This window comes from Leptodactylus fuscus, chromosome 7 (assembly GCF_031893055.1).
Source record: "Leptodactylus fuscus isolate aLepFus1 chromosome 7, aLepFus1.hap2, whole genome shotgun sequence".
NCBI classification, from domain to species: domain Eukaryota; kingdom Metazoa; phylum Chordata; class Amphibia; order Anura; family Leptodactylidae; genus Leptodactylus; species Leptodactylus fuscus.
In genome coordinates, this window is record NC_134271.1 from 57,806,292 (window position 1) to 57,830,401 (window position 24,110).

The 24,110-nt window shown below is 43.5% G+C and overlaps 1 protein-coding gene across 1 annotated transcript; it reads right to left on the reverse strand.

The window, feature by feature from the left end:
* Nucleotides 1-218: 218 nt before the first annotated feature.
* On the reverse strand, nucleotides 219-21,025 carry CMTM4 (CKLF like MARVEL transmembrane domain containing 4). The gene is made up of 4 exons (XM_075281926.1): nucleotides 20,699-21,025; nucleotides 7,058-7,234; nucleotides 3,525-3,623; nucleotides 219-2,095 (listed from the first exon to the last, which is right to left on the reverse strand). Exons 1-4 carry the CDS (start codon nucleotides 20,882-20,884, stop codon nucleotides 1,922-1,924), a joined length of 636 nt encoding a protein of 211 aa, XP_075138027.1. The 5' UTR covers nucleotides 20,885-21,025; the 3' UTR covers nucleotides 219-1,921.
* Nucleotides 21,026-24,110: the final 3,085 nt, after the last annotated feature.

Consider the following 24,110-nt stretch of genomic DNA (forward strand, 5'->3'; position numbering starts at 1 on the left):
GTGCCCATACTTTTGCACCGGTCAAATTTTGGTTTAATGCATATTGTGCATTTTCTGTTAGTACAATAAACCTCATTTCAATCCTGAAATATTACTGTGTCCATCAGTTATTAGATATATCAAACTGAAATGGCTGTTGCAAACACCAAAATATTTAGAACTAAAAATGATTAAGATTAATAGGGGTGGCCAAACTTTTTCATAGGATGTATAAGGGGTTCATCTTCTCAAAGATGGTTATCACTGTGTGTCCCCGAGGGTAAGTTGTTATTACAGGTCAGCCATTCAATTGAATAGTCAACCAAGTAATAAGGGGTTTTCCAGTACTTAGGTCACCAATATCTGATTGGTGGGGGTCCAATACCCAAAACCCCACAGAACAGCTGCACGATGTACGGTGTGGTGCTTGGTATTCAGTGAGAAGGCCACAGCACTCACCCAAATCCTCCAGTCTTTAAAAAACAGCTGATCTGCAGAAGACTCTGGCGCTAGATCTCCACTGATCAGATACTGAAGAGTTATCCTAAGGCTAGGTCATCCACATGCAACTCCTGGAGGACCCCTTTAACTTAACAACTTCCTCCATTATGGCTTCCATATACCCTTATAGCACATATAGAAAGGGGTGAGTAAGACAATTTCTTTATGCAGGCTTGGTAGAGGAAAAAGTTAACACAAAGATTTGCTTTTCTAATATAAATGTTTTTTACATGGCTACAGTATAATAAACTGTAAAAAATATATAAATAAAATTACATCTACACAAAACCAGATTGTCCATAAAGACGAAATACTTATTTTTTAACAAATCATAAAGCATTTATAGTCAACCTTCATTTCATAGGACTTTTTTGGGGTGAAGGGGGGCATCACTGAACCTTCAAAATTTAGAAGAAATTTTGCTAATAAATTCCCTTTAACAAGATAAATAGTGTTAAAATATTGCTTAAAAACCAGCTGTAATTCTCAGCCCATAGTGTTAAATATTGCATACATATAGTGGTATCATATTGCTATGATCACTGTGTTATGAGAATTACTGTACTGATAAGAATACAATAAAACAGCGATTAAGTAAAGCAACGGAAAATTACATATAGACGTCGTCCTTGGACCACCGGAAAATGGAAGTCAGATCCTCTGTAGTGCGATTTAAGAATCTGGAAAGAAATATTCTTTTCTTGTGTTACCATAGAGCTTCGAGGAGCACTTCCCTGCATATGTCCCCATGATAGCACGCTGTAGTCTAGCAGTGTTATCATAGGGACAGGATTTATCACTGGTACAAAACTGAATTTGTCTCTGACAATACTGCGCCTACAGGAGGTTTAGTCATGGGGACGCACACAGGAAAGCTCCTTTCTAAAAGTCTTGTCTTGGTATTGTCAACCTCTGATCATGTGACAATGAATTTTTTATTTGCTTGTAGTTTCCTTCAATCAACTTATGATTTTCAAAATGATCATTTAAATTAAGTTAAATATTTAAAAAATAAAAAATTACCTCCGATTTTACTATTTTGACCATCCTTCTGAGGCCTCCAATGCATTCCCTGCCATACTGTCCATTACTCCTGAATTAGTCCAATTAATAATCAGCAGAAAATCTAATTAAATAACAGAATTAAAAGTGATCTAATTAAAAGATGAAGACAGCGGGAAGAAATAGTAACGTGCCAAAGTCACTGGCGATCCGCCTGGTCCCAGGCATTGGTCCGTTATCCATATAGAAGAACAATCCACAGCAGGATCTAGGACATTTACTTCTCAAAGTGGTTTCTCTGAAAGTTAGCAACCCACCTGCCCGCCGTGTGAAATTCCATCTTTGTTCCCAAAACACTCGGTCCTGGTACTGGGCACACCCATATTAAAAGGAGAAATCATTCACGAGGATGGAAACCATCCCAGTCGGCCACAGCAGTCTATGCATCCAAACGCTGGATCTCAGGACGGCAGTCTACATCCCGCGATTCACTACGTGCCCTCATGTAGTCGCTGGACTGACGCATATTCTGGGATCTGCTGCCAAATTTCCATTTCCTAAATGCCAAGTAGGTGTTCACCGAATAGGAGATAGTGGCTAAGAAGCCAAACACCTACAAAGAAACGGAAAAAACAGACAAGTAAGCGCGTGTTCACATGGAGGAATTGGATGCTGAATTTGAGGCAAAATTTTCCTCAAAATCCACTTTTCATTTCATTGTGAGGCAGTGGTTGATATTTTCAGTGTCCATCCGTCTCTTTAGACCCAACAGTATAATAAGTGAAGCCCCAGGGAAGGTGATCAAACATGAAAAATAATGTTACTTACCTTCCCTGTGCTCTGGAGCTGCTCCGTTCTCTTCTGCGCTTCTGCTTGATGCAAGACATCGCTGATCAGCAGTAACGGACTTCAGGCAGAAGCGCAGAAGAGAATGGAACGATTCTAGGGCACAGGGAAGGTAAGTAATATTTTTTAAGTTTGTCTCTTGGCCCTCCGCTTATTATACTGTGAGGTTTGAAGAGACCCCACAGAATAATAAGAGCTAATGAGTGGCACAAATTGGAAGTTTATTAAATATTATACTGTGTGGAGGGGCCACTATGGGATATAATACTATATACAGGGGCCACTGTGGGACATTATTCTATATAAAGGTGTGTTTTTGTACAAAAAAGCTCAGGCATTTATTTTTGTGGAAAATGCACCATGTGAACGCAGTTTTACATCAATTCCAGTTCCAGTGGCCTAAGAATATAGCTGTATCCAGGTACATAGTGTGTTTCCACCGTAAGGATGCTGCCATATGGCGCTGCACATGGACTGTCATTGCTTCTAAATCGGAAAGTACAGATGTATCCCAGAAAATAGCAGTAAGCGCATGGGTTCTAGAGCATCTGGTGGCAGCACTTCTGTGTTATGGTTTGTGGTATACGACTTTAGTACAGGGATCATCAACCTTACAATTATTGACCAGCACTCCGAGGACCTCATCTAATTATTTTTTATTTAAAATCGGCACGCTGAACAAAAAAGGTTGCCTAGTAGCCTACCCCTGGTCTACTGTCTTGTGTCTATGGAAGGATCATATGTAATACTAAGCATGAGCACTAGGTGGCAGCAGAGACCGCTGTGCAGTGCATATCACAAGACATCTGTTGTACTGGATATGCACTCAGCATCTGTTGCCAAGTAACAGAATATATCCAGAGTGGCGTTAACTATTAATGTACCAAAGGCATCAGTGGAAAATACTTTTATATCTACTAAAAGTCTAGTCAGGAGAATTTTTTTTACATTCCTGTCGTTTATGATTGCACCGCTATAGAAGAGACAAAAGTTACACAGAAAACTTGTAAGTTTTATTGGCAAGCAGTTCTAGCTAAGGCAGAGCGCCACTAAGGCATGGATGGAGGTTAATAGGGTGCTGTAACTTTGGCAAACCCCATCCTGTCACTGAGATCAGGATGTGCGGCACAGTAAGGGTTAACACACATTCCTTTTTGTCTTTTCACTGGAAAAACTTCAGAAAGCGATTTTCTTACCGCTGCAGAAATTTCCGCCCCAGATTTGTGGTTCAGTGATGCCAAAATTACAGAGGCAATGAAGAAAAACAGAGCGCTCAGCCCAGTGTTCACCAAATCCTAAAACAAAACACAGAGGACAATGAAAGCAAGCATTATTTCTAACCGAGAAGCATTGTCCAACACAAAATGCAGGACTCGCAATACGTGGGCAAACGTGGCAGGACAGGGCGCCAGCGGGATCCATCCTTCCCATGGTCAAGCCATGTGACCATGCAAGTCCTACCATTAAAGCACCAGTACACCGGGAGTTTGGTTATTGCATTTATATGCCCACTTGAGGCACATTTGACTGCAGGGCCAGTGGAAGACAGGAGTGGCCAAAGTGGACATCCAGGGTTCATAGGGTTAATGTCCCTTCTCTTAGGATGTGGCAAATCCCTGTGGAAGATACAGTGTCAAAAGGATTTGATCTCTCTATAGAGTCCTGTTCTTGTACTAAAGCAAGGTCCAACATCAGATCCAGCCAATGTGATCTTAGGCTGTAGGCTCACAAGCAGATCACATTGATGAAGTCTAATCTTGGATCATTGCCAAGTCATTGCCACAAGCAATAGGGCTCAATGGAGAATCTAATATAATTCTCAAAGCAATGCTATAGGGGACAGAGCTCTCGTAGCCCTACTATTCTGGAAATTAGATCCAATTTGATCAAATTTGGATCTAATCTTGGATCCCACCAAATTCCTCAAACCTGACTCAGACAGCCCAACCCATTGGCACTGCTATGAGTGGCCCCTACAAATGCGGCTTGTGACATTCGGCAGATTTCCAGTGACCTCTCTGTGCAGCCACTAAAGGGGGTTTCTAAATAACTCGATAGTTCCAGATCAAATCTCATCAATAGGACCTTCTCGATGTAGCCACGTACTAGGCTGTGTTATGTGGGGAGGTTTGTACAACGCAGAGGGAACTTTTAAGTGTAGGTCCACAGGCTATATTGCCTCAGTAGGGAGCACATAACTATCATAGAGCCTGCTGCTTGTGAACTGTGAAAACCTATTGCACAATCTGCCCCTTCACACGTCATTTAACGCCTCCCGCCTATTGCTACTACTTGCTGTGAGCTCCTGGGTTCAGTTATCTACAGGAGAGGCCCCAACAGGAAGCAGACACATGCCTTCTATTATATTCATTAACAGGCTGGGACAATAAATCCCACAGAACCTATCACAAAGCGCACGGCCCATTTTATGAGGAGCACAACTGAATGCAATGACATGCATTAGCTCATCCATCCACATTGTAGCAGTGAGGTGGGGGCAAACAAATGAATGCCAAGTGCTATATGCAGAGGACACACTGCCCCCCCCCCCTCCCCTTCAAGACGCCATGTCCTTCCACAGGCGACAGGAATATTATACAGATGCCTCACTGCAAGCATGTGAACGCTGCCCACATCACAGGCACAGACCACGACGTGCTCAGCTGACAATGAATATCAAAGTTAAGTCAGCAGATTTCCTGAGACAGCCGTCCCCGCTCCTTAAACCTCTCTGCAAAAGCAGAACCCAATGTACTGCAGAGCTCAGACCTCCTGCTCAACATCTGGACCTGCAGCATAGAGGATTTAGGATGGCGCCCTGGGTAAACAAATATTTGATGTGATTTCAGTGTTCGGGGGTTTTCCAGGACACTACAAATGAAGTCTACTAAGTAGAACTAAGGACCTGTTCACACTTTGTGATGTATTAAAGGCCTCTGTCCTATTGTAACCAATCAGGCTTTGTTTTTTAGGCTTTAGGGGTATTTTAGGTGTTTTCTAGTATGTATTTAAAAAAAATTTCCAATGGTATAAAAACAACCACCTACTGTGTAGCTTTACTCTGATTGGCTAAGGTACAGCTGATAGGGAGTGGATTGCTTATATACAGGTAATATACACAGGTATGTATTAGTCATCTATGGATGGCCTCTATTTGTAAAATTATATATACCCATACACTGAGTGGCCACTTTATTAGAGAAATCTGCTCTTTTACCATTGAAGCTTCCTTCTATGGAAATAAGAAAAAAAATGTGTTTCTGCAACATGGGGCTTTAGGCTTAAGCTATTGATTTAAATATATTTTTCCTTGGGATCCAACTTCTTTGAAAGCCATAGTACAAGTTCAAACACTACTCGATATACTTGTTGATATAGGACCTCTGACGGAGTTGGTGCTATGATGAGATTGCGCTATGGAAATATCCATATATATGAAAGGGGGATACTGTGGCTGTGATCACTCACAATCATATTGAATGGCTAAGTGTCAAACAATAATACTGGGGTATATGCCAACGCATTAACCAAAAATATTACAAGTTTTTATTTCGAATCTTGAATGATTAGCTGTCCTTTGGTGCTAACCTAGACAGTGGCTTGTGTTCATTTGGCAGGTGGATGTTATTATCATCACTGGGTACACCATGATAGCCCAGTACAGTTTACAGCACCTCCATATCTGCCTTTTAAACTTATCACGCAGGTGACATAAGGATGTGATGTATTTTAGGACATACACTATTAAAAGTTAATTTTTAGTATACGCTCTTTAATGTATTTTGTGTTTCTAACAATTGAGTACACAGACTATGCATCTTGTTCATTTCTTAAGCTATTGATTCAAATATCTTTTGCCCTTGGAATCGAACTACTTTGAAAGCCATAGTAAGTGTTCAAAAATACGAATACCACATTCTCTAAAATTAAATGCACTTTATATATTATATATAGCCAAAAGCATTGGCATCCATATGGCACAAGATATAGCACTCTTTATTGGGCAGTCAGACAGAAAATGGATGAAGCAGACATGCTGTTATCCTGAAAAGAGGTCACTGCCATCAGAAAGACCAAATGGAAAAGCAGGAAAAGTTGGGGAGGTGTTAAGTTTTTTTGACTTACTTACAGTGGCATAACTACCAGAGAAGTAGCAGTAGCAGCTGCCACAGGGCCCAGGACAACAGGGGGCCCGACAGCAGCCTCTACAGATTTTTATTTATTTATTTTTTACAGGCCGCTACCTTCTGGAGTAACTCCAGCAGGTAACAGGCCCTATTTACTTACCGATCCTGCTCCCTGCTCACAGCCGCCGGGATCGGTAAGTGAGGCCACGGGCCCACAAACACTACCATTATACTCCGGAAGGGAGGTCTTTTCAGACAACCACACCCCCCCCCCCCCCCTTTCATATAATGATCAGATAGCTAGGAGACGTGAGGGAACATAAGCAATGTGGCATGTCAAAAGTTCAAAGCCACGGGGCCCCGCTATTCCTAGTTACGCCACTGCTGACACAACTGGGCAAGAGCGTCTTATTCCTACAATCTATACTGTATATCCTGAACAAACACTGGCTTACCTGGAAGCATTTGTTAGTTCAGTACTGCAATAGTACGGTGCCAGACAATAGGAAGCTTGAAATCTATGTCCAAGCAACAGTAAGGCACAAGAAAGTACAAGATCTGAAGATCTGCAGAAGTGTCCTATGAGTGTCCCACGGACTTACCGTCAGGATCCAGTTGATGTGAGGGACTCGCTCATGCAGAGACAAGCTGAACATGAGCAGCAGCACACCAGTCACCACAAATGCACTGCAGCTGACAAACTCGAAGAAATACAAGCCTTCACATGGCGAACACTCCATTATAGTCTCAATGCAGATGAAAGCGAGGAGAGCCAAGATCTAGGAGGTCAAAAAAAGACAAGAATATACATTTATTTAGAGCTTACATGGAAATACACAAATGGAAGGGAATAAAAGCCAATACATGAATGCCTTATAATCCTACTGTTTACCCCAAGACACATTTGATCCGTACTCCGTAATGCAAACTGTATAATACATCCAAATGCAACTGCCTGAATTCGACCTTACAAAAGTACCTTAGATTATACAAAGCTCCCAGACAGAAGAAAAAAAAAAAAAAAAAAAAGAAAAAAAAAAACACACATCATATATGGTCTAACTTTCAGATGGAGACTCCTTCGGGAGGTCTATCACACAGAATCAAGGCTCCAGGATGAAGGAAAGAAGAAGTAGATATTTCTCTTTTGGAGTGTCAAAAAGGATAAATGTCAGCACAGTGGAACCGGTCTCGTGCCCGTCGTCTACAAACATGTCTACTAAACTGGAAGCAGCAGACTATATACAGTGTACAACGTATATATGCACAATGAAACTGACGGATTCATATAGGAAAAGGTACAGGGCACTTTGATGGAAGGTTTGCTTCCTGTTTTAGGTCACAGGTCTAACACTTATTCTGTACAATCGCTATCGGGCAGCGCATCCCCTGCCGGTTTATCCTCAACACATAGCATACATATTCTGTACAAGACAGACAAGATATTGAAGTTCCCATGAAATGCCAATCGATGGGAAATAATGGCAGCATTTACCATGAGAGTGTATGGAGTGTGGGTCTCCAACTTTTGTAAAAAGGACAATCCAAAAGACCAGCTGAAGGTAACAGGCTGCAGACCAGTGGAATAGAGAAGGGAAACCCAATACAGAGTGTATTCCCCAAGGCAGCGGATCTGTTACTCGTACCTCTTACAAAATGTAAAGATTGAGAGTTCTTAGTAGTGGATACCTTTTTAATGGCTAACAAAAAATGACGACATATTGTGAGCTTTCGGAACAACTCTGTTTCTTCATCAGACTGGTTTAACACAATATCTGAAGGCAAGCACATTTATATAGGAATACAGTGTTTAATGCACAAATGACGGAAAACAGTACAGCAAATAAACACACAAGTCCAAAAAAAGAAAAATGTCAGTTCACCGGAAGGTTCTCTGAGTTTTATGACCTGGGGGACCTCAAAAACACATTCTTGAGGCAGGGTTACCATCCAAGAACAGTTGAAAACCAAATAGCCAGGGCCACCAGAATCCCAAGATCGGATTTATGAAAATACAATACCAAACAGGAAAACAATCGGGTGCCCCTGGTTGTCTCATATAACCCCCACCTGGAGACGCTGAGAGGAATCACATGCAAACTACATCCATATTTCCAGACCTCCCTCTCCTATGCTATTGACAGCCACCAAACCTCAGGAATATGATTATTAGCAGCTCACTGTCACCTCCAACTAACAAAGGAACATTTCTATGTGGACAGAAAAAGTGCAAGACCTGCCCACACATACTAACCATGGATAAAATAAAGATCCCGAACTCAGATCAAGACTACAAGATCCCAGGTAACTTCACCTGCAGCACACCTAATGTGGTGTATTTAATATTATGCACCAAGTGTCCTACTGGGGGTCTGTATGTAGGGGAGAGTGGCCAGACACTTAGGATGAGGATGAACTCGCACAGTCACACAATTACAGAGCAGAGAATGGACCTCCCTGTGCCAAAACACTTCTGCGCTCAAGATCATAATATCATCAATGACATGAAGATCCTGGTGCTAAGAGGAAACTTTAAAAGCAAAAAAGACTGGCATGTCTGTGTGTATATAAACTAATGATGACCTTTGACACACTGCAAAGAGGGTTAAACCAGTCACACGGTTTTATGTCCTTTTACAACATCTAGACACCACGTCACTGATCAAGGGGGGGGGGGGAATCATAAAACTCAGAGGACCTTCCTGTGAACTGACATTTTTTTTTGGACGTGTTATTTGCTGTGCTGTTTTCCATCATTTATGCATCGAACACTCTATTCCGGTATAAATGTGCTTGCTTTCATATATTGTGCTATACCAACCTGATGAAGGAACAGAGTTGTTCCGAAAGCTCGCAATATGTCATCATTTCTTGTTAGCCATTAAAAAGGTATCAACTACTAAGGACTCTCAATCTTTATATTTCATATCCACTGGCTAATACGGTACAAAGATACATTTTTCGTACTTCTTATGTAAAACAATTATGCTGCACCAATTATTAGCCAGTGTTAATTTATTCCTAAATTTCTAGGAGAAACGTACAATATAGCATTCCAAAGGGAAGATGCTATAGAATGGTTATAACCTGCTGTATTCACTGCTATGATAGATTACCTATCCATAGGTTAGGCAAGCAATATCGGATGTGTGGGGCTTTGACAACGGGGACCCCTGCAGATCACCGGTAACAAGGTAGCTGTACTGTGAGAGTGCAGCGCTGCCCCATTCAAGCCTAAATCATTTACCTCACTGACCCTTGGTCTGTGGAGGGGGGGGCAAAAAAATAAAATAAACACACAATGTATAGCTCCTTTCAAAATAATGAGTCTGTTGTCCATGGGTTTTCTAATGGGTATTACATTCATGTGAAAGATCTTCACTACAGAGAGCTAGCAGTGAGTGAGCAGGACTGCCCCCCGGACCCTAGGCCCAGAATGAGCAGCACTATGGCACACTGGTTAGTGCTGTTGCTGTGAATCCGACCAAGGACAACACCTGCACGGAGTTTGTATGTTCTCCCTATGTTTGTGTGGGTGTACTCCAATTTTCTCCCACATGCCAAAAAAAAAAAATATATTGATAGGTAATTGGTCTCCCTGTGTGTTGGCTTTGAGCACCTGTATGGCAACCTCTAACTCCCCTACACCACAATGCTTCCTGCACTGTGTACAAGTCAGAAAAGCACATTACAAATATCTGCCAAATTAAAATTGGGGAGATGGTGCTACAAATATTTTTACTGCTCTACAACACGCTGTATACTGAGTAAATTGAATTTTCAGTGTAAGTTCCCTTTAAGACTGTTCCAGAACTGATTTATGATAGAGTCACATAAAGATCCTGAAAACCATTATCTGAACAAGTCGCTCCCAGTGAAGTGGTGGCCACAGGGGCCCCTTTTCTCTCAGTTATGCTTCCATAACTTCTATCGGTGGAGACCGAAGGGGAACCAGAAAAACTTTCCTCCGAAACCAGGACCTGATGGTTCTCTGAATAGGCAAGACCCCCCGCTGCTTGACCTTCAGCAATGTATATAGCTTTGACGGCAAAGAAAAAAAGGTAAATATACTGAAAGGCAACACTAAATATTCTTAACCCAAACCAGAAATACTGTACAGAAACGAACAAGCCCTACTAGAAACACGAACTAGATGGCAGGAGTTATTGTGTCATATACAATCACAACATGTCAAAGCAGACATTAGTGCCAAGTAGCTGCTGGAGTAGGGTAAAGCTCTGATGCAGTACAACAGATTCTCTGGGGTAATAAATCACACCAGAGTGATAATAGCCAGTTTGGAAAACTGATGGAGTCTAACTTTGTGGTTTGGGTTAGGACCCTTCAGTGAAACCTCAACACTCTAGTACAATGACATTATGAAGGGTCTCCAACTTGTGAAACTACAATACTCCACATGCCCTGACAGTTCCAGCTGGAACGAGGGGGCCACGAGAAATTTCAGGTCTTTGTTTTCTAAATATATCATTAGGGAAATTAAGAGACTCCGTGCGGAGCCATAGACATGAGGCCAGCAGCGGTGGCGGGGTACACCACCAGGGAGCGGTTCTCAAGGAAACAAATGTGGAGGTTGTGAGATGATAATTACAGGTTTCCTTCCTCCAGAAATAATTAATAGACCGTACGCTGTAAACAACCAGAGCTCTCAGCGACAGAGGAAAATTTATAACCCATCTCCTGCGATGTACGTGGTGAACACAGGGATTGTTGATCGATGGTGGAGGATACCGGATCCTACCGGGACTTCTGATCCCTGCTGGGAGATTCTTTCTGGATTTCTGTATATAGAGCTTCCAGGTTTCCCTGAATGAAAATGAAAGCATGCAGCCATAACCAACATAACAGGGCTATAGACATCAGAAATGGACTAGGCAGACATATACAGTTTGTATTCTATATGCAATGTCCACAATTTAACACAACTGTATATATTTTGTACTAAATTATTTTTGTTTATGGTGGTGAGCAGTGGCCCCTATTCTATCCCCCCAACGTATTCCTGATAGCAATGGTTAAGGGCGATGCATTGATGTCCCAAAGACTTGAAAAGGATACAGCCATAGTACCCACAACCACCTTTATCAAGACTTGGCTGAGTAAATAGCACATCGCCCTGCATGTGAGCAATGCTTAGAGCTGCCGCTCTGTCAACCAGCTGACAATCAGACCTCCGCCCATCTAAAACTGATCCCAATGATAGGTAATTAAGGATATTAAGAAAGATGAAGAATCAATTTTCTTGCCATTGATCTATCAATATGAGATCCATGGGGTTCCAACAACTGGGACCATGACGCTTGTGTGAGTGCTGTGACCTTTGCATTGCTTACATCACACACACTATATTTTACAGTAACCATACAACGTAAATACATCTTTTTCATTTCTATAGGACAAGGCTGTAATTACATTGCACGGCCACCATAAAACCTAAGACATGCAATATAAAAAGTGAAGGGGTCACGGGGCTCGCATAAGTGCAATGGTCCATTCAAACAGCTTATCTGTGGGGGTTCTGTGTGTTAAACTCCCACTAATCTCTTATTGGTGACCTATCCTGAGGATAGGTTGTTAGAAGCAAGGAACCTGAATGCCCCTTTAAAGGAGTTATCTACTGAGGGGTTCCTAATCCAGCCTCATGACAAATAACTGAAAACCCAACTGTGGTCTCCCAATGCATCATCGACAGCAAAGAACGGTACTCATCTCTGCAGTCTGTGAAATTCAGTACCTCCACACAAGCAGCAGAGAATTTATTGTCTTTACATAGGAGACAGTCCACAGGCCCACTAACCCTCCTTGCCTGTTTGAGGTCGCACCTCCCTGTAACTGCAATGGTTACACTCCTGGTGGTCAATATCTCCAAAACCACACATACAAATTCGCCATAAGAGGATACTAGAAATGGACTGAATATAAGCACGCTTACTTTTTATAGTGCATTCACTTATCTGGCGAAGCCCTATATGCAGAGCGCCTTAGGCCAACTTCACAGACCGTACTGAGTTATATCTGCTTGAGTTGTAGAATATTCAGTTATCTATACATATACATACCTAAATGACATTGTCTGCAGCTTAAGATGGATACGTCCTTTGAAGGTATCTAAACTATACTTCTAAGCAGTGACTTAAAGCTTCTGGTGCCTAGGAACCTGGTTAGAATTCTCTCCATATTGGTCTTTGTTTTTGCCCCTCTCATGTCCCTGTAACATGATTCATAGTAAGCGTTTCCTACCTAGTCTGTTGTCTTTTTAGACGTGAAAGGTTAAATAAGGAGCCTTACCCGATGCCAATGTAAACTCATCTGGGGTGCTGAAGTACAGAGGATTTGGTTTTAACACACTGACTAGGTTTTAGCAGCAAGAAAATGGCTTTCAGAGAAGATCCATCTCCAAGATACACAAAGGATTTATACACGAGAACTCCCCAGACTCGTAGTACTTTCTTACTATAGGATATTAGGTTAGAAAATTAGGATTCATGTATGTGACTGAGCTGCAATACCAGACATAGCCAGTCATCTAGAGGGGCTCTGTCTGCTTTCTTTACCTCATTTACCTCACACAGGCTTTGTATATTCTCACTTTTCCTTGAGCAAGATGGGTTAGCTGTTCTAATGTCTCTGATACATTGCTCCACACTCTCTATAGCTCACCCTTATAAGCACCATGGAGGACACTATAGAGCAGCAATGAGCAGTATGAAGCCAATGTAAAAACACCACTTGTGACTATTATAGTCAGAAATAACTTGCGACTTTTTTTCTTCCCGAAGATAGTCAAGCAGATTTTTAGTAAGTTTACTCCAAAGCATCTTTTCTCATCCTGCTGTCACCTTGTTCAAATCACATGACCAACGTGACCTCTGTTCTAGCATGGTTTGCTGTATAAACAGAAGGTCTCTGCTCCATGCATAATATATGGTCCTTGCAAAAAAAAAAAAAAAAAAAAACACACACACAAAGAGAGAGCTGTTGGAATCTAATTAAATTTTATATGTATGAATGTAACAATGTAACAAGGGATTGCAATATTAAAGTGAAAGGATAAGTTTATTGTAGAAAACTGTACAACTGAAAGGAGGCCCTAAGACCCTGTTGGGCTATCTCTACATGGGATAGGAGATGAGATACAGTGCAGCGTGGCGTTATACACATTCCATATGGTGTCCTGTGGGACATATGCCCACAGATGTTGCAGCTGAGCCTGTAAATCCTGAACAATTGTAAATTGCCAAATTTGATGTCCCAGCTGGTCCCATAAATGCTCAACTGGTGATAAATCTGGTGACCGGGGAGGAAGGGTTGCAACCTAGCGGAGTCACTCCTGGGAAACCATTGCTATATGTGGACAAACATTATCCTGCTGAAAAACACTAGTTGGAAGCCCTGCCATGAGAGGTGCCACATGTGGACGTCCTGTACAGCAGGCATGTCAAACTCAGGGTACCCCGAGGGCCACATGAGTAACAAGAGGTTGTTGCGAGGGCCGCACACAGCAGCTAATGGCTAGGGCCTAGTGGACTGATCACTAATACCATGCATCGCAAAAATCCGGCATTTCTATTGCAGGCTACATAGAGTAGCCTATAATAGAAAGTAAAGAATGACAGGCTGGAGCCTCACAAGGCTCCCGGCTGCCACAAAAATACACGCAGGCACACAGAATTTAGCTCCGGGTGCCTGCGGTTGCCAGTAAAATGGCACCGCAGTTAAAGCTGGCAGACACCATTATTGTGTTGGAGTGCTGGGGAAGGGTTGAAGTGCTGGGGGGGGGGGGGGCTTCTGGATGTCTGGCCCTCCCTGTTTTTTCCCACCCACTTGCAATTCTTGCACTCGGGGGTTAATAGGAGCACTACAGACTCAAGCCCAAGGAAGGGCCAGACAGACATCAAAAAGCCCCCCTCCCCCAGCACCCCAACGCTTCCCCAGCACTCCATAGGATAGGGGTTAAATATTTGAAAAATCACAATTTCTTCTGCAGAAGCTTACCTGCTTCTGCTTTTCGGGTGCACGCCGGATTACGTGGCCATGTCACCCGGCGTGTGGGGAGGAGGGGGTGGAGTGGAGGGAGGAGACCTGCTCTCTGCGAAGGGTGAGGGGCGGCTGCTGGAGCAGTGCTGCGTCCAGCAGGGCCGCCCCAATCCACCGCTCACTTTCCTTGTACATCTGCGGCCCGCACAAAAGTCTCAAAATTTGTCTCTAAAGTTTAGAGACAAAGTTTGAGACTTTTGTGCGGGCCGCAGATATGCCTGTAAAGGGCCGCATGCGGCCCGCATGTTTGACATGCCTGCTGTACAGATTGCTGAGTTATTACTGCATAACTACTAGGGGTGACAAGGTCATATCAAATGGCTCCCCAGATCATCACACCAGCAGATGGGGCAATGTGTCGCTCCACAGAACAGGCATCACAACACCTCCATCCTCAAATCTGACCATCAGATCCCAAGCAGTGCCTGGATTAGCTTCTAAAGTATATAAGGTTCCAGTCTGTAGCAATACAGGTTTCTCAATCACTCCACCACTGCAAATGAAGAAGAAGAAGATGATGGTGGTGGGTAGTCAATGGCATGACACATAATGGGCAATGTGACACCAAATTTCCTTCTGCTACATGCCTGGAAATGGAGAGAGGTCTGTAATGAAGGTGCCCCCTGTGTCTGAATTGTGGACAACTGTGGGAGCTTCTTGCAGGCGGGTCAGACTGTCCTCATTACTGGTGGTCTGTCTGGGTGTTCCGGAGCCTGCTCGTGCCCTCATGTTACCACTACTCTCAGCACCTCCCAAAAGTTCTGCCAGAAGAACCTAGATAGAGGACAAGTTGTGAAAAACAACCATGTCTGATGATGCGCCCCCTTAGTCTGTCAACTGGTCAAAATGTCTTTGAGTGAGACAGCGAGCCATGACTAGGCGTTAATGATCTACTGAGAGATGTCATCCGTGTGTTGTCCATGCTTCCATGGTCCCTATTCATTGAGTAAGGACCGCAGCAGTACGGCCACAATACCAGACAGGAATAGGACCTATCCTGAGTTTTACTTTCAGCCTGCACACTTATCTGTTCATAAATGTTCATGTTTGTGGGACGGCAGAAATGAATGGGTCAGTGTGCTGGGTTTTTCACAGATATCATACTGACCTAGTCCACAGTCATGTGCAAGAGGCCTAAGGTCCATTTTAGTATTAGCTCTGCCAGGAGGGTCACAGGATCAGCAATAGTAAATATAGAATCTACTTAAATGACTACCTTGTATTTTTTACAAGAAGAAGAAGAAAAAAAACAAAATGCTACTGAAAAATTAAAAATTTTAATAGTTTTATCTCTTCATTACAGTCATTAAATAGGCGATACTTACTACATACCATATGCTAGATGTAGGTTTTGCCCTTCTCACTTAGTTTATATGAACATCACACAAGAGGGCCCCCTACCCATGTGAGGGCAAACAGCATCTCCCACATTGGAGCATTTGACAGGTCCATGTATCAGATGATATGTCCTGGTGCTCATTCAGACACAGGCTTTCCAAGTTTATAAGACATACAGTCAAACTCAGCTTCCTCCTTGTCCAGAAAGAACGAAGATGCCACTTTGCCTTGACCCGGGTATTCTGATGCAGGACTAAAGCAGTGAGCTGAATGTTTGCACTGAGTAAAGGAAAACCTAGCTATATTTTTGGCCACCCAGGTCCATCTAGTGCCCGGATGTTGTTGACAATCTGCAGCTCTTGCCTATGACATATGCAGACACAGTCTTGGAATTTAGCACAAGATTAATGTGTTGCTCCTGAAAGTCTGAGGAAACAGGGCATGGGCTCATAGATGGATCCAACTACACATTCCTCAGTCTGGGCCGCTATTCCCCTTCGTTCAACCACAAGCCATTTATTTCTGGAACAGAGAAAGTTTTCCTCCTCCAGCTGCTGGAGAATTTAGGGCTGTCTTGTCTATATCTCAAGTGCACAGACAGCGACTTCCTGTCACAGACATTACGGACAGTGGCTCAGTGACAGCCAGGCTTCTGGTCAAACCAAGTCCATGATAAAAACCTATAGCAGAAAGAGCTCCGCACCCAGAATATCAGAGAAGCTGCTCTACATGTCATCTACTTAATGTATTCTAGGACGGTAACTGGGTAAAGCATTTGGCAGGAGAGACAGCCACATCCTGGCGTACTTACCTGCAGACACCTGTCGTAGCTCCCTACACATATGCACTTGTTATACAGTCTAAACCAGTGATACAAGTATTATGAAACTACAACTCCTAGCATGTCCTGATGTGTGTAGGCGAGGAGGGGAGTAAGCAACAGTTCAGACTTAGCTTCTCAGACTTGAGAGACGATTAAAGGTCCCCCATACACGTTAGTTTACCAGTCAATCATCTCATTTCTATGGGGGGTCTCCTGACTCTTCCCAATCAGATCACGTTAAGAGACAGAAGGATTGGGGATGAAAAATAAGACATGCTTCACAGTTTGAAGATCTGTTCTACGGCATGGACACACACCCGTAAAAATTGTGCCCATAGAAATGGGTCCGCACTTTTATAAAGTTATGGTTGTGTGCAATTGGCCTTAAAAGTGGCTGAATTTAAGAGATTAAAGTTATTTAATAGGATTCAAAGATCCTAGGGATAAAGTCATATTAGAGTAGGTCTGAAAGATCAGATCCTACCTGCCACTATAGCCCATGTCCGAGGGGGGGGGGGGGGGGGGAGTCATCGAACTTGCTATATAACAATTATCTATCCTATGAGGAACATGCCCTTTAAAGGGGAGTCTGTCAGCAGTAAATTTGTTATAAACCTACATCCCAGCACCTGGTAGAAGTAATTCTACAATTCCCTAATAGGTCTCTGTTACTCAATTTTGGAAATTCATTTTCATGTAAATGACTGTTTTATTCATATGAAGTGGAAAAGTGTTTTTCTGGGAATCTAGAGCTAGCACATTATAGTAATATATAACATACTTTTAGAAGTCACTTTTGCAGGTTTTAATAAAAAAATATATGAGGCAGTTGGTGCACTGGGGGCGGGGCCTTCAGCCCTGGTAGCACTGCTCTTGCCGTTCAGTGATAGGACCAACTCCCACTGCACAGGATGGCGCAGGCAGGAAAGGTGTAGTGTTCTGAGTCCAAGACCAGTGTTCCAGGGAGAAGGCGGCCCATCCCAAGTGCACCAAATGCCTCGTTTGCATAAGATTTCAAAGTTGTATTTCTCCAAATCTACAGAAGTGACATACATAACAGAGGTATAAGGTTTATCATTCGTGTGCTCTGCACCATGTTGGAGACAAATGAATATGTTTGGAGTAAGTGACATTAAACACTGATGGCCCATCCTCAAAATAAGAAACCAATGTCTGAACATGGGGAGGTCTACAACTGAGAACCTTACAATTGGCATAATAAAAGTGCTGCAAAATTCCAGAGAACCCCTTTAACAGTGACTGCTTACGGTAATTCCAGGTCACTGACCCCAAGCTCACATGTTTCACTTCTGACAGGTCAGAATTCTCACTGTAAAGGGACCCTTGAAGGCGGCTTTTCCACGAACAATCCCTGATACGAGGAGGAATTTCCTTTCCACATAAGCTGTAATTGTTGCATTTTTTGTAGCCAGGGAACAAGTTAATCTACGGCATATTCATCATCAGACATTGCAGGAATGCAGCGCCATGTGTTTAGATTCTGACCTTTAAGAAGGGCAAAGCGTTCACAAGCGCAATCTAAACGCAAGCACATAGAGCAAACCACAGTCATCCCCATAACAGCGGACAAACAAGTAGTAAAAGCTTCCACAATCTGAAGAGGAGGCCATGTTCTCTTCTGGTCTAGAGCTGAAGATATGTGCTGAGCAAGCTGACCAATTATACGCCTCTCTCCCTGCCTCACGCACACAGAGGCTGCAGCAGCATCCCCCTACTTCCTCTTACCTCATCTCTATTTACACAGAGGCTAAAAAGTACAAAGTGTGTTCCTAATATCAAACATACTACTGATTTATGGTAAAAACAAACAAGTCTACACCCACACTACTGATAGATGAATATGCCATATCCCAATATATATACCAATATCCCACCAGCTTCAGGTAATTTGTGTAAATTCAGGGGTTTTTTTACTTTTATTACTAGCTGTAAAATGGATGCGATTTGTGCTCCTAAAGTGGTCGTCACCCAGAGTCTAGAACAGCACATTGACCTTAAGGCCGGGGTCCTACAGGATGGAAACACTGCGGGAAAAATCGTGGTGTTTTACAGTACAGGCAAAGTGGATGGGATTCTAGTAAATCCCATGCCAACTATGCGGTAAAAACTGCCGTGTGGACACGCCGTAATTTCCAAAACCGACACGGCTTTGGAAATCACAGAATGTCAATTATACCTACAGAAACACCGGCGGTTTCCCCATAGGTATAATTGCAACAGAAAGTGTACGGAGGAAACTCAGCGAACTTTCTATGTAAAGCGTTGCAGGAAGAACCACGATGCGTTCCCACCGCGGTTTTTCCTGCAGGATGTCCTGCGGGGCCTTAGCCTTAATGGCTTGCCCATTTTCAGAGTAAAGCCCCCTGTAGACAACTGTGGACTGGCTGCTGGATCTGATTGTATGACACTGCCCGAGCACAGCTGAAAACCAGACATGAATAGGACCTCTCCTGGGTTTTGCGTCCCGAACGGTCAGCCCACACGCTGATACATGTAATACATAGTCATGTGCATGGGCCGATAGAAATTAATGGGTCAGTGTGCTATCCAAAGACCCAGGGAGCACACTGAATTCGTACATAGTCCATAAGGGGCCTAATATTGAGAGAAATGTTATTCGTCGTATAATGAAAAGTTGCACAATTTTCCAATATACTTTCTGCATCAATTCCTTGCAGTTTTCTAGGTCACTGTTTGCTGTCCTTCATTCTGCTTGCATAGTAATCTGTCTGGTAGAGATCTGTGCACCTGTGCGTCCACCACATGACCATGGACTGTATGTCACATGACCATGGACTGATTTTCCTCCACTAGAAGTAATAAATGACAGCAGGTAGAGATTATGGAAACTGAAGAATAGATACAGAAAGTATATTGAAACATTGTAGAACGTTATACAAACATTTGTCAAACTGGACAACCCCTTTAAAGAGGACCCTTTATGCCCACTACAATGTGCCATACCATATATTGCGGCAAAACTGAGTGCACAGAATTCAGCCAAAACTAACAGCACATATCTTTGGCACCGGGGCACATCCTGGCAAAACTGACAGTCGGCTTTTCAGCAGTATACATGTTGCACCACAGAGGACATGAAAAGTCCTGTTCACACAAATGCTGTTCATGGCCATCACAGCGCTGCAATAAAGTCTGTTCATGGAAATGCAGTTATTCACATGTCCTATCATTTGATTGTCTATAAAAATCATCACACTGAAATCAGCAATGGAAAAAAAAAAGTCGTCCTTTTTGTTTTGCACTTCAGTTATCTTAATAGAGCCTTCTGACGTAATGTCACTGAGGGGTAATACACTAGCCCAGAACTAACCAGACCTGCTGCTGCTCAGGAATAGAATACCCAACGTTTCTAGATGTTAATCTAAAATTTTATTAACTTTTAATTTAAAATGTAAGATGTCCTTTAAACCTGCCGAATGTGAACAGAGTTGTAAATAAATGGCAAACATAAGCAGCACAAAGTCACATGAGGTCTGTGAAGGACAGCACCTGTTCAAACTACTACAGGGTCATGCAGATTTCCAGACCTGCCCACCTGTACGAGGGTCAATGACCTCAGTGACAAATAGAAGGACACCATGGCACAGGTTGTGAGAGGGAGGCGGGAAACAAGCTGGCACTGGCGCTTATCATGGCATCAGGGCAGGTGCAGAACACAAAGGCTTTATCAGCACCTATTACATGATATAAGGCGGGCACAGGTGAGAGTCCCATCCCTGACTGTATTATAATGTGCACCACCCATAGGATTTAATCCGCGTCTTATTTCTAGAGGATGATGCCAAGATCTCCACTCCCGTATGACTGCATGGCTAGGCAGATTTACCACTCAGGAGTCTGGGAAAGCTGAGTCACACTGACAACCCCTAAAGGCTTATGTGCAGACAGCATGCCTAGTAACACATTCACCAATGTCATTAACCTGTTGCATATGTAATGAACATGCATGCGCCCCCTCCTCCAGCCCAGCCCCCCCAACACTCACCACTTGGCTGCATTTCAGGACCCCAAAGAGTGAGCGGATGTAGTCCACATCACAGTGGATACCCCTCCAGCCCCGATTCTGCCTCACTGGCTCTGTGGTGGGCTGGTATGGGCTGCTGGCCCCTGACACCATAGAGGCTGTAGATGCCTCCGCCTCAAAGCCATCCATGTCCTCTGCCACTCTCATGCCTGACGCTCCAGGAGCGGATTAGTGCTGGGGGCCACTCTCCCCACAATGCATAGCGATGGGCACCAAGTCACATAAGAGCCAGGATTAGATTATTAGGAGTCCTTCACTGTTCCCCACATGTCAGTCATCCATGCAGCTGCAGCATAGAGCAATGCCCGGCGACTACAGCACCACACCCCCCTCCGGCGGACTCTAGAGCAGCTCAGCCCCAGCTCCGTGCCGCCCTGGGCCCCGGTTCTCTCCGCGGTGGCGCGCAGGTCCTAGCCGCGTCCCCGACACTGACGCGCTCTGCAGGTAAACTGCGCTCCGACCAATCACAAGCGAGGCTCTTTGTGACGTAAAGGGTAGGATCATCACCATAGCTCCGCCCTTACGCTTAGTACGACTTTCCCTTGCCTTGCCCTGATAGCGGGCAGTGTGGCGAGAGCTACTTGTTGGCACGTCTTGTCAGGCGCTAGGGCTGCTCCAGCCCCAGTATGTCAAATAAACCTGGCAATAGTGGCAATACCAAGCCAACATGGCGATGGAACTGCAATTCATGCTGCTAGGGAGAAGTCATCCCCATCACTGCTATTGGAGGTCTCTCTGAAAGCTTACCCAGATGTCTGGACATGTCACGTGACTGTGAAAGACTCTTCACAAAGTGGCAAGGCTGACATTATTATATAGCCTGACCCCAAGTCTCTGCCTCAGAGTCCTTGTGATATACTGAAGGCACTCCAAGTGCTGCCATATGGAATCTCCTATAGAGGCAATGCAGCTGCAGCCACCTGAATGTCAGACAACGCTATATGTCCCATAAAGAGAAGCGCAACACTTTGGAACTCGCGGCATGTATGAACTGCGGTTTTTACTGCAAAGTGGGCATGGGACTCACTAGAACCCCATCCCTTTGCCATGACTAAAATGTGATTTTTCCCACGGTGTTTCTGTCCCGTGGGGCCCTGGCCTAAAACCAACCTCCTTTGAAATAAGGGATAGTTCACACAGGGATTCTGTGTGCACACATTCTGTCCGGCCTATTCCGCTCCAGATTAGGCCCAAATGAATGGAATTTATCCGGAGAGTGCTGTCACGAGGCAGACGCCATGACTGAATCAGCTGCAGAATCCGTCTGAAGAAAGGGCAGTTTGCTTCTTTTTTCCACTAGCGAGAACAAACCGCTAGCAGAAAAAAGAACGCTAGCAGTCTACATAGACCTCTATTGTGAGGGGGCGGATTTTGATGAAGATTCTGCGCCAAAATCCACCCCCTCTTGCCCCTAAGGAGACAGGCACCGATTTTTTTCCTATTACTGATTTTTCAGCTAGGGGGAAAAAAAAAAAAAAAAGCATCGTGCTCGATCCTCAGCTGGATTCCACCTGATAACTCCCATTGAAGTGAATATGAGGCCAAAAATTGTGCCTGGCAGGTGCAAAATCTGGTCAAGCAGAAAAAAAAAAAATCAAAAAGAAAAATCAAAAAGAAAAAGTTTCAAATTATAAATTTTTTAGATAGGAAAAATTCCGTTGTGTAAATATACCCTTATTATGTGTCATTTGCAAGAGAATGACAGGAGTCGCCTCCTGGCTAACAGCTGAGAGATGATTTTTTTGACTACTTTCCTTGCAATGGGGACAGCTAATCTGCCCCTAAATTATTAGCCCCACCCTTTAGACATATAGTCCATCCGCTTATGGCCATGTAATACCTGACTGCAGACCACAGAATGTATTAAATAGGAAGCCGTTACCAAATGATCTATTTCACAGCAAAAAGCCAACATTCCCATTACTGTTAGGACATCAGTAATTCTACTTGAGGAGCAAGAGCAGTGCTTCTAGCCCCGAAGGCCCCGCCCCCCCAGTGCACCCACTGTAATCCGCTCTGTAACTTAGTGGGGCAGGTGAATGAGCTTGGAGGAGGTGGTAGACTTCCTTTAAAAATCTGTGCCATACTTTGGTAGAGCATGGGCCTGTATAATGCTATTATTGTGGTATTGTTAAAGGTCTGAAGTCCTTTACAATGAATTCTGATTTTACATTACAGTTATCTATGTAAAACACTTTAATGGGACAGCATAGTGGCTCAGTGGTTAGTTTTGCAGTGCTGAGATGCATCTGCATGGAAGGAGTTTGTATTTTCTCCCTGTGTTCAGTGACATTCGGGACCTCTGCAGATCAGCAGTGGCACTTGGTTAAGCGGAGCTTCTACTTCACTTGACATCAGATTCATCTGTTACTTGGCCTGTGTGTGCTTTGTATTCAGTGAAGGAGCGGCAGCACTCACCGGAATGCTACCGTCTCTTCAAACAGATATAGGTGGCGGTCCCGGGTGTCAGAACATCACTGATCACATAATTAAAAAAAAAAAAAATTCTCTCTAAATCACATATCATATAGGGGTTATCTGGGCTGAATTATAAATGCCCTGTGGGCCAGGGGTAGAGTAAAGTAACAAAAAAAAAATGATACTTACTTATGCCTAATCTTTAGTTCGGGAGGCGTTAACCTGTTCTCCCTGAAAGTTCTGGGATTGGAAGTGAAAAGAGTCAGGTAACCCACTACAGCCCATCACTGGTGTCAGGGGTCACCTAACCCTCTACAGTCCAGGGACCAGAAAGATCAGATGTATCACCCCAACCAAGGACTGAGGGCAAGTAAGTATCGACCTCTAACCCCAGTGAGATTTTAATCTAAGCTGGGCAACCCCTTTAATAATTTTGAATATGCATATCATTTGACTTTGGGTGTGTTCACACTACCACCAGTGTCCGACAGCTAGTGTCTGCTCAAAATCTTGCACGGACATTAGCAGTGAACACTAGCTGTGTCCGTGACATTTTGCATTCATTTAAATGGACATCGGCAAGTTAAATTATAAATTGAGAACATAAAAGGTTAACTAATGCAGGTTACAGAGAATACATTGACTGATAGACACAAATTGTCTACAGATTTTTACAGGATGTTGATTTACTAAGAATGATAAAATAATCATATTATTATATAATACAATAATAACGAAAAGGGAAGTAGTAGCCAAGGACAAAGTCATTTTGGTTGGTAAAATATTAAGTGGAAATATATCACAAGGCTTCATGTACATGACGCCTGGTTCACATCTGCATTCGATATTCCGTTAGGGGATCCGCTTGGGGACCCCCTGAATGGAATACCGAATGCATTGGCAAGCGGTGAGCAATGAAAGCACATGGACCCTATAGACTATAACGAGGTCCATG

What these genes read in the sequence shown, in the direction of transcription:
- CMTM4 (XM_075281926.1), bottom strand. Translation starts at nt 20,884, where the DNA reads ATGAGAGTGGCAGAGGACATGGATGGCTTTGAGGCGGAGGCATCTACA. An exon ending in TCCTGAAATGCAGCCAAGTG is followed by an intron (nt 7,235 to 20,698) that starts GTGAGTGTTGGG and finishes TTGACCTCCTAG; the next exon opens with ATCTTGGCTCTCCTCGCTTT. An exon ending in GGGCGGAAATTTCTGCAGCG is followed by an intron (nt 2,096 to 3,524) that starts GTAAGAAAATCG and finishes GTTTCTTTGTAG; the next exon opens with GTGTTTGGCTTCTTAGCCAC.